The 11,102-nt window shown below is 50.5% G+C and overlaps 1 protein-coding gene across 1 annotated transcript; it reads left to right on the forward strand.

Annotated features, from left to right (window-relative positions):
* The first annotated feature begins 1,028 nt into the window (after nucleotides 1-1,028).
* On the forward strand, nucleotides 1,029-10,312 carry LOC123277989 (pepsin A-like). The gene is made up of 9 exons (XM_044750137.2): nucleotides 1,029-1,146; nucleotides 1,607-1,766; nucleotides 3,779-3,896; nucleotides 4,737-4,855; nucleotides 5,568-5,767; nucleotides 7,335-7,451; nucleotides 8,592-8,736; nucleotides 8,830-8,928; nucleotides 9,998-10,312. Exons 1-9 carry the CDS (start codon nucleotides 1,091-1,093, stop codon nucleotides 10,145-10,147), a joined length of 1,164 nt encoding a protein of 387 aa, XP_044606072.1. The 5' UTR covers nucleotides 1,029-1,090; the 3' UTR covers nucleotides 10,148-10,312.
* Nucleotides 10,313-11,102: the final 790 nt, after the last annotated feature.

Consider the following 11,102-nt stretch of genomic DNA (forward strand, 5'->3'; position numbering starts at 1 on the left):
ACAGCTGGTTGCCTCCTGGTGACATCCCTCCCATGTATTCCCCTCCTCCACAATTCTCAATAAGCTTCCACTCCACTGCATCCAATGAATAAATGCCCCAAAGTAGAGAATCTATGGGTTGGTAAGCATTTCCTTTTAATAAGACAACCTTTCTAAGTCATTCACCCACTAGTATGAATTTGCCCAGATTGCTGCACTCCATTGCAGCTGATTCAGTCAAGTTTTAAGCATGGGGATCCTGGGAGAGTCAGACCCAGGTGGGGTCTCAAAGGTGGAGGCTTCCAGCAACCTGAGAGTGTGGGAGAGGAGCAGTAGAAAGAAGAAGGGGTGCATAAAGTGAGGGACAAAGATTCCAAGGACAAACCTGGCCGTTTTCAAGTGTGCTTCCTCCAGGAAAGGAAGGCAGCATTCTTCCGCTTGCTTCACTCCCTCCTCTTCCTCTGTACTGCATGCACCACGTCCCAGGACTCAGCTCCATTGCCATAATCACAATGTTATGCAAGAGTATAATAATGCCTATAAGCTAGTTAGACACCAAACAACCCACAAAATGATATTTCTTTGGGGAAATGTGTCCTGATCCCTAACCACTGACCTACAAACTTGCTATGGGTTAGCAGCTTCAGGAACATGACCTGTCACTAAGTGGGGAGCTGCTCTGCAATAACCACAGCATCTGTCCCATTGACAGATTGGGGTACACTGAGCTCCACGGACATCTGTTCAATCTTAAGTGCACATTAGATCAACTTTGTCAAAATATTCAGCTTGTCAAGTTTCCATGCAGGTCCTTTGTGTTATTTGAGAAATAAGCCACCCCTCCATGGCTCATTCTATGCAGGTGCATCCTAATCATGGATGTGGTTACAGTGGAAAGCTGCCTAACCGGAAACTTCTCAGAACATGGCACGGGGCAGGGACAATCGTATCAGGAAGCTTTGTGTTTGGGGCTAGGAGAATGGGTGACGTTTGGAGGCTGATAAGGCAGGTTCCCCAGGACTTGTGCTGTATATAAGGAGCAGCTCCTGCCTCTGCTGTACGCCTTCCACCCATCTTCCCTTCTCTGGAGACTTGGGACCCAGGAAGAACCATGAAGTGGCTGCTGCTGCTCAGCTTGGTGGCGCTCTCTGAGTGCCTTATCTACAAGTGAGTCTGGGGGACACGTGGCACAAAGAACAGCTTCCAAGGGGCTGCTTCCCTTCACTGCCTGTCACCCAGTCTTCCTTTCCTCCTTAATTTTTCTTCTTCCTTTCTTCCTTCATACAACTCCTCACTCTCTTCCACTGTGTTGAGTCTCTTTTCTTGTCTCACTCTGTCCTTCTGGAGAAGAAGCCCTGCAGACGTGCTTAACAGCCCCAGCCCTCAAGTCCAGCCTGGATTTGGTTCCCAGCTCCATCACTGGGCCAGGCAACTTTGGGCAACCACTGAACTTCTTTTCAGTTGTGTAGAAAAAATGGGAGCATCTCCTCTCTTGACTTCCTTCCTTCTCCCTCTCTTGGACCAGCCTCCTTGACCTTCCCTGCCTTCCACAGCACCCCTGAGTGGACTCCTTCCCCAATTACACTTCCTCCTCCAAACCATCCCATTTGCAAACGCTCTGCCACAGGGTTCCACTTATCAAAAAGAAGTCCTTGAGGCAGAACCTGCGCGAGAATGGCCTGCTGGCGGACTTCCTCAAGCAGCATCCCCGCAACCCAGCCAGCAAGTACTTCCCCAAGGAGGCCGCCACCTTGGCAGCCACAGAGGGCCTGGAGAACTACATGGATGTGAGTGCAGGGCCATGCAGGGCGGTGGGGCCTGGCACTGAGGACTTGGCCTGGAGGAAAGAGGGGTTCCCAGGGGTCTTGGAAGGTGGAGCAGGGCTCTCAGCCTGGAGGCAGTGACCCAGGTGTCTGCTCCTTGGATCTCAGAGGCACAGGAAAAGTCACATCAGAGATGTTGCTCTCATTCTTTTGTTCATTCATTCATTCAATGTTTACAGATGCAGAACACCTCCTTATGTGCCAGACACAGTACTGGGCCTCCGGGAAGCAGTAGGATAGAAAACCAGGCACAGCCTGTGCCCTCGGGGGGCTCACAGTCTAGTAGGGAGACACCATCATCACTGAGCCTCACCAACAATGAAAAGTACAGACAGACTGAGGGCTACACAGTGAAGGTGACACTCTGAGAAGGTGGCAGGTGGCGGGCAGTGACACCTCCCTTGGGAAATGAAGGAGAAGTGGAGGTCAGGGAGTATAAGAGATGGTCCCCGATAGCAGGATGGCTTGCGCCGGACCCTGGGACAGCAGGGAGCAGAGTGCATTTGAGGAAAGGAGGCCAGTGTTCAGGGAGAACAGAGAGGGAGGGAGGCGCAGAGTGAGGATTGTGGGGTTGGTGGCTAGAGCCAGACCAGAGCAGGTGATGAGGGCATGTGTCCTCATGGCCACTGAATCATCTTAACCAGGGGGGTTGACATGATCAGTGTGGAGTTTCAGGGCGATCTCTCACTGTGCTATTTAGAAGCCAAAGGCAAAGGCCCGCCCTTCTGTATATATTGTGTGTCCCCTGTGTGAGGGCACAGGGCCAACAATAGGAAGCAATGTTGCCTGTCGTTATGACCTTAGCCTGTGAAATCTGCCTGACCTGGTGCAAGTCTGAGCTAAATGGTTCCGAGCCACGTGACCTTGGGCAAGTCTTTTAAATTCTCTGATCAAGCCTCAGTTTCCTCCTCTGTCAAACAGAACCACAAATATCTAACACTAGAGAGTTGTTGCAAGTAATTAACACAATAGCGTTTTCTTGGAGTTTTAGGACAGGGCCTGGCTCTTGGTAAGAGCTTGGTAAAGTCAGTCCATTTATTCACTTAATAAATATTTCTGAAGCATCTACTATGTGGCAGAGGCTCTGTGCACAGAGCTGAGGAAACAGTGATGAAGAAACAAAGTTCCTGGAGCTTTTGTTATACTAGAGAAAGCAAATAGGAGACAAATTAAATAAATATGCAAAATAATTCCATGTAATGGCAAGTGATGAAAAGAAAAATAAATTAATTAGAGTAACGAGAAGAAGAATAATGAGGGAAGGGCAAATTTAGATGAAGTGGTCAGGGAGGGCCCCTTGGTGGAGGGGATGTTTGACTAGAGCTCTGAATGATTGAGGAGAAGGAGCAGACCAAGAAAAGATCCAGAAGAAACATTTTCTTAGCACAGGAATAGCAAGTGTGTGTCCCTGGGATGGGAATGAGCTTGTCACAATCAAAGAAGAGCCAGACCAGTGTGGCTAGAACTGCTGGCAAGGGAGACAGGGCTGCCGCTAAATAAAAATCCTGACCATGCCCTTCCTCAAAACATGCTGTACACACCTCGATTTAGGAACAAGATATCTCCAGGGGTTTCCATCTTTAGATGACTTCTTTATCTCCTGATCGACCATTTACTGAATGCACCTTTGAGCATTTATTCTGCTGGCTGCTATCAGGTTACCCACTGTCCTCTGAGATGGAGTGTTCTCTAGGGTGGCATGACTAAGACATTCAGGAGGAGAGCTGAAGAGGAGACAGCAGATTCTTACTTGATTGTGCTTTGAAGAGACAGTCAGAGGGAAACAGGGATGGAATCAGGGAAGTCATCAAGGAGGAGGGGAGGACAGGCTGGACCTTGAAGGATGGCTGCATTGAACATGGAGAGAAAGGCAAGGAGAGCAGTGAGGGTGGGGAGCTGAGGAGATACCCCAGGAGGCCCTGCTCCCTGGGGGGGTCTCAGGATGGGGAGTGACCTGTGCTGTCCCCACCCCACAGGAGGAGTACTTCGGCACCATCAGCATCGGAACTCCCGCTCAGGAGTTCACCGTCATCTTTGACACCGGCTCCTCCAACCTGTGGGTGCCCTCGGTCTACTGCTCCAGTCTCGCCTGCTGTGAGTGCCTGGCCCTGCCCGGGACCCCAGCGCCCACGGACCTGGGAGCCCTGAACACTCGGGGGCTTCAAATAGGTCCAATTTCAAGCCTGCTGGAGTCCCTCTGGGATTCTCTCAACAGGCATTTCCCGAGCACCCATGTGCCTAGCACTGGGCATAAGAGCCCTGGGACAGAGGGTGACTCACACATGGTCCCTGCTCCCGAGGGGTTCAGTCCAATGGCAGAGAGCAGCTCTCCTGAACAAGCACAGCCAAGGGGACTAAGGGGGGCCCAAAGCAAGAGGGCAGTTAGGATAAGTGACTTAAAGGCATGACTGAGCTGAGTCATGAACTCACTTTTAAAAATATCATTTATTCACTAACGAAAGAGTATTTGTCATTGGGAGTCATGGACAGCGTTACAAGTTCCTTCCTCTTCCAGAATTTTCACCTGACTTTTAATTCAGAGGAGCCCCTGGAGTCCTCCCCTTCATAACCTGAACTGTAACATTGTAGGGCTGTGACCGTGACAGTGTAGCTGTGTCATGGGCTGTTCACAGTGCGCTGTGAAGGGGCTCACGGCCATGGGCAGCTGTGGGCCTGCTCTACTCAGTGTTTGCCTGGGGGTCCTTGGGAAGACTGTGGGGTTGGCTGGGGACTTCCATTTGGGAGATGGTCGAACTTAGTCCAACAAGGCAGGAATGGAACCTGGGGATGCTTGGGCTCCATCGTGTGGAGAATGGGATCCTTCGTCCTACAAAGCCTCACCCAGAACCAAGGCAGCCCACTCCAGAAAGTCATCCCTAGCCATGATTCTCACTTGGATTCTGAGGTTGATAATGTCACTTCTTGTCCTCCCAGCCGACCACAACCGCTTCAACCCTGAGGATTCCTCCACCTACGAGGCCACCAGTGAGTCGGTCTCCATCACCTATGGCACCGGCAGCATGACAGGCGTCCTCGGATACGACACTGTCAGGGTGAGAACCTGCTGCCTCACTGCCTCATCCTGCCCAGTCCTAGGGCCAGCTTCTGGGGACCCTGGAGGCCACAGTGCAACCCCGGAATCAGCTCATTCAGCAATATGGGTCTCAGTGACTCCAAAGTAACTTGATTAGTGGAGGGGGATGAGGAAGTGGCAGAGATGTCACAGACATTTCTAGGTGGGGCAGTAGTGGGTAAGAGGGTGGGATGCCTGGAGCCATCAGCCAACCTCAGCCCCACCCAAGCTGAGTGCTATGGATTTGGGGAGAGAAGATAGGAAAAGGCTCCATTACCTTTTATCACCTCCTCCTCTCTCTCCTCCCACTACCTGCAGCCTCCTCCTCTACTCACAAAGGCTTCAAAAGCATCTCCCCCTTTCAGGATGTGGCAGGGGTCAAGGGCTCTGATTTGCCTTGGGTCTGCTTTGCATCCAGTCATCAGACACAGCAACACACAGGGCCCATCCGTTCTGCAGAAAATTCCCACACCAAGGTGCAGACAGTGGCCGTCTGGAGATCAGCAGCAATGGTCACTTCCAACAGAATAACAAACATTCCCAGAGATTCCCTCTCCCCTCCTTCCAGCCTGAGGCCCCAGAAGCCAAGTCCAACATGAGATGAACCAGGGATGCTCTGGGCCTGGGGCTGGTGCCCCGCAGTGCTCAGTCAACACAAGCTGGTTGTCAACATCTTTGTTACCCCCACTCAGGTCGGAGGCATCGAGGACACCAACCAGATCTTCGGCCTGAGCGAGTCAGAGCCAAGCTCCTTCCTGTACTATGCTCCCTTCGACGGCATCCTGGGTCTCGCCTACCCCAGCATCTCTGCCTCTGGGGCCACTCCCGTCTTTGACAACATATGGGACCAGGGTCTGGTTTCCCAAGACCTCTTCTCTGTCTACCTGAGCTCGTAAGTCAGGCAGGGAGGTCATGGTCACCTGGCCCAGCAGAGGGCTGTCCAGAGCTGGGTGGAGAGAGAGGGTTCAGCCAGCAAGAGATTTGAAAGGTCAGTGTCTAAGGCTTGAGAGGTGTAGCTTTGGAGAGAATGGGGCCAAATCTCTCTCTGATGAACTGTCTTGATTCATCTCATTTACCAGCTGAGTCTTTGTCATCCTGACTTACACAAGTCAAATGTCAGCCATTTTCCCTCCCGCCCCAGTCCCCTCATCGTTGGCCCAAAAAGACCACAATTTAAAAAGAGTTCACTAAAAATAGGGGCCAAAATTCCATAGCAATGAAAGGAATATTTGATGGTGACTTATATCTTCAACAATGAAACATCCAAACAAAGAAAGCAAGTTTATGTCATTCGGTAAAAAAATCTAGGTTCCAGTTGTGACTATGAGTTAATCCTAAAAATGAATAAAGAATAAACCAAGTGTTGGTTTTGGTTGAGTCGAGGTTTATGCAGGAATATCTGAGGGTGTCGTCAGTTTCCTGAGACTCTCAGCTTTCGTCTGACGCTCTCATCCCTCTCTTTTGAAGCATTGTCATTGTTGATCCATTTCTTTAGTTGTTCATTCTTCTACTATAAACTCATTGTGTCACGTTGTACTTACCGTCAGATGTTTACAGGAAAGTTGATGTGGGGTGAGGTGAGTGGGGACTATCATTCTGTAGCCAGTTCTTTGGTGATTAATTTCTTATCGTCATAAACATTTGCTTTCCTGTCTAACCTGAAACTGCAGAGATTCAGAAAATGAATACTCTGGTAACAAGGAGGAAACAAACAACGGAAGTAATTTACAACAGGAGGGCCTTATTGTCCTGTTGGTCCCTTAATATTCAAGTCGGCTCCTAGACATCCTCTGCCTTTATGGGACTTAGAGATTCCATGGGGCCATCTTACCTCCTCAACTAGATCAGGGTTTCTCGGTCTCAGTGCTATGGACATTTTGGACACACAATGCCTTGCTGTTGGGAGTTGTCCTGCGCATTGTAGGATGTTGAGCAGGCTGCATGGCCTCTATGTACCAGACACCAGTGGCACTTCCTACACCCACCTAATCATGACAACCAAAAATGTCCCCAGACCTTGGCAAATGTCCCCTGGGGGCAAAAGTGTCCCTGGCTGAGAACCAGGGGTCTATACTATCAAATCCTTAAGACCAAACATTGTCAAGCGTTCACTTCTCCTCAGGTCCCAGGGCAACGAGAGTGAGGATGAGGTGCAAACCACAACTCCAGAACCATAAGGACCTGGGTTCACATCTTGGTTCTGCCACTCCCTGGCTGCGGGTCCTTGGGCAAGTAATCCCACTTCTCTGAGCCTGAGACTCCTCCCTGTAAAGTGAAAATAATAATTAATGTGACCACTATATGGGCCTTGGTGTGAGGATTGAGAGAAACCCTGTCTATCACACACGAGCGCGGCTCCTGGCACTAGCAAGAGCCAATCAAGGGTAGCTCTTAGGATGAACACAGCGGATGTTCAGTTGAAAGAACAAATTCCTGTCTTTTGCCCCCACTTTCAACAGCGATGACGAGAGTGGCAGCGTGGTGATGTTCGGTGGCATCGATTCCTCTTACTATTCTGGAAGCCTGAACTGGGTGCCTGTTTCTGAAGAGGCTTACTGGCAGATCACTGTGGACAGGTGAGATCACATCGCCGTGGATGGGCACTATCCTGATAGAGCTCAGATCTCATTTCTTTATGGACTCACAGTTAACCGAGCTTTCCAGAATCTCCCTGGAACAGCCAGCATAGGAAAATGTGCTCTGGGAGGAAAAGGTGGGAGTTAGCCAATCCAGAGAGACCCCGAGAAAATCATCTCACTGGAGAAGCAGAGCTGTCTGGGACTCCAGATGCTCTGCAAGGATGAGCTAGCCACTTTCCTTCTGCTCACAGAGACAGGACATGAGCATCCCTGGGGAGAGCTGGAGGACCCACCTGTCCACATGACTTGGCATTTAGGGGACCTATGAACTGGCACATGCCCCCCACTGCAGGAAAAATTCCCTTTCTGTCTATGGACAGGACAAGATGCCTGAGAAGTTGTTTCATCCCATTCCTTTCCCCTTCCCCTTCTGGGCCCGCCCCTCCATCAAGCAGCCTCATTCCCAGCTGTTCCTCCCCAGCTGGTCTGCTAGGGTGACTCCAGATTTGCCCAGGTGTTAGCCATTTCCCAGGACTCAAGGCTTTCAGATCTAAAACTAGGAGTGTCCTTAGCAAACCGAGACACTAGGTCCACTCACGTCTGCGCCAGTGATGCTAAAACCTCATCAGTTCCTCCCACTCCTGCCCTTGCTCCTCTCATCTCCATCCCTCCTTGCATGCCTTCCCCTCTGCCTGGGATGTCTTCCTCCAGCTCTTTACCTCCTTGGCAACCTCAGGCTGTCTGCTTCACCGGGAAGCCCTCTCTGGTTGCTCCCCCCCACCATAACCCCCACCATGGATTATTTCTTTTCCCATGTCCTATGCCCTGTTCATACAGCTCTTCCTCGGTCATAACTTATCATTCCAGCTAGACTGTGAGCTCCCAGCAGCCAAATACTGTGCAGCTGCCTCGTTTGGAATTTTGTCTCCCAGGCCTAGCACACAGTTGTCAGTCAGTAAAGTTTTGTTGAGTAAAAGAATGCATGAATGAATGAGGGCTTGAAGAAGAGAAGCTAAAATTTATCTATTGATCAACGGATAGGGAGGAGGGACTCTCTGGGGTGACTCGGTTCCTCCTTGCAGAGATGTCCCTGCAGTGGGCTCAGCTGAAAGACCCTTACTTGCATCTCACTTTCAGCATCACCATGAATGGAGAGTCCATTGCTTGCAGCGGGGGCTGCCAGGCCATTGTTGACACCGGCACCTCTCTGCTGGCTGGCCCACCCTCTGCCATTGACAATATCCAGAGCTACATTGGAGCCAGTGAGGACTCCTCTGGTGAGGTAAGTCCAGCCTTGACTGCCCCATTGTAGACTGAAGTGGCGGGTCTGCCATGCAGAAGGAAGGCAATCCCTTCCAACCCTCACTCTTTCCAGGGGGCGATCAGCTGCTCATCCATCGACAGCCTGCCTGACATCGTCTTCACCATCAATGGCGTTGAGTTTCCTCTGAGTCCCAGTGCCTACATCCTAGAGGTAAGGGGCCTCTGGGCCTGCCCCTAGGTTTCCCCCCATAGAATGTGGCCACACAGTCCCACTTGGCACTAAGGAAGGTGCACTTTCTCATTCTGAAACTGACACCTGCTCTGGACAGCCATTGGAGAAAAAGAATACATTCAAAACAAATGCATGCATGATAATGGGGACGCAGTACCAAGGGGGAAAAGGGAGGCAAACACTGATGGCATGAAAAGAGGACTTCTAGTTGGACCCTGAGTCCACGCTCTGGGTCTCAATTACTAGCCCATTGATTCCGAGCCAGTTACAACCTCCTTCAGCCTCAGTTTCCTCGTCTGCTCTACAGCTTTCCCCACGCTCAGAGTGTAGAGTAGTCACGTGATATTGACCACATCAGTGCTACAAAAGGTTGGGCAAATGGTGATCCTAACTCCCATGGGTCAGGGCGTATGACTCCCCACTGTCTCTACCACGTGAAAACTCTTTAGTCAAATGAGCCAAAGGCCAACTACTTCCTTCTATAATAACTCAGGTGGAAAACTCATTTTGCCCAGTGGGTCAATGTCAATTCAGCAAGAAGTACTGACGCCCAGCCACACCCTGAGTGATGCTGATTATTTAGTAGAGGGTCAGACCTAACCAATGTGGCTGGTGGGGTGGGGTGCAAAGCTCCGAAGGTGATTCTAATGTGCAGCCAAGGTTGTGGGCCAGTGACCCAGTGAATGAAAAGAACTGACAGCTCACCACTGGAAGGGGTCAAAATAATCAGAAAAGGCTGTGTTACTGGGGCTTCCAAAATCCCCCCAGGAGCTGAGTTTCCCCAAACCCTTTCACTCCAATGCGGATGCTGAGGTTTGTGCATCTGCCAGACACACTGGACAATGTCTAGTGGTCCCTGGAATGAAGTGCAGTGAACAGCTCATACAGGCAGACCCCAGGCTAAGAAGACCCAAGTCCCCACACACGAGGCAGGAAGCTCCTCCTTGCACGTGCCTTGCAGTGGACGATGGCCCTTGATGCTGATCCCCCAGCATCTCTCACTGCTAAGTCTGTGTCCCATCTCTGTTTTTATCCTCCTTTTCTCCAGGAGGATGGAAGCTGCATCAGTGGCTTCGAGGGCATGGACCTGGACACCAGCAGCGGAGAGCTCTGGATCCTGGGTGACGTCTTCATCCGCCAGTACTTTACCGTCTTCGACAGAGCCAACAACCAGATCGGCCTGGCTCCCGTGGCCTAAGCCTGAGTCTTTCCTGCCACTTTACTGGAAGATCTGGCCTCAGTTATCCCCTTCTAGATGTGCATAATTCTCCTGATTGTTCTTCCTGTGGGATCATGGAGGTGGGATCTTGGCCCTGTTCCCTCTCATACCAATAACGTAGAATAAAAGCACAATCTTCTGAAACATGTTTTGTGGAGTTGCTTCTGTTTGTGCATATTTCTCCTTCACATCACAGGGGTCAGAATACCAGGATGTGGGGGCGGAAATGACCACTTGGAAAGCACCAAACAGAGCCAGTGACAGCACACACTTCATAATAGAGCCAGCAAGACAAATGGGCATCAGCATGTCCGACTGTGAGCATCATATGAAGACGTGGCGACCAGAAATGCCAGGACCATTGTCTCCTGATAGAGTAGAGGACCTAAGTGCTTGGTTGAGGGAGACAACTCCTCATTTCTCCCAAAGTCGATTAGCGATAATGAGAAAAGGAAAGAGATCAGGGCACATGACCACTGATAGTGACATTCCTAAGTAGGCCAGGCAGGCGGAATTTTCTGGAAGACATGGGCTAGAGTGGTGACAGAAGCTTACACCCCAAAATCTACCTGGCTGCTCTCTGGTTACCTGGTTGATGCAGACTAACACCTGAGACCCCTCAACAGTCTGGATACAAGACACTGAACCGACCCGTCTCCCCATCAGTAATTAAACAGGATGGTTTTCCAGTTCCTGAGCGTTGTGAGATGTTAGGAAAGAACTGAGCATGCCCATTAGCAAATAAGAACTATTTACAGCAGAGTTTCTCAGAGTGAGTTTGGTAGAAAACTGTTCCATGGAAAACAGAGTTTCAAAATAAGCATGGAGCACGCTGCATTCTAGGCCCTTCCTCAAGGCTCACAAGGCACCTTTCCAAGCAAAGCTCTGAGAATTCCTTCTGCAGAGTGATCTGTTTTGCTCTAATTCAGCTTGG

The sequence above is a fragment of the Equus asinus genome, chromosome 17 (assembly GCF_041296235.1).
Source record: "Equus asinus isolate D_3611 breed Donkey chromosome 17, EquAss-T2T_v2, whole genome shotgun sequence".
Taxonomy (NCBI): domain Eukaryota; kingdom Metazoa; phylum Chordata; class Mammalia; order Perissodactyla; family Equidae; genus Equus; species Equus asinus.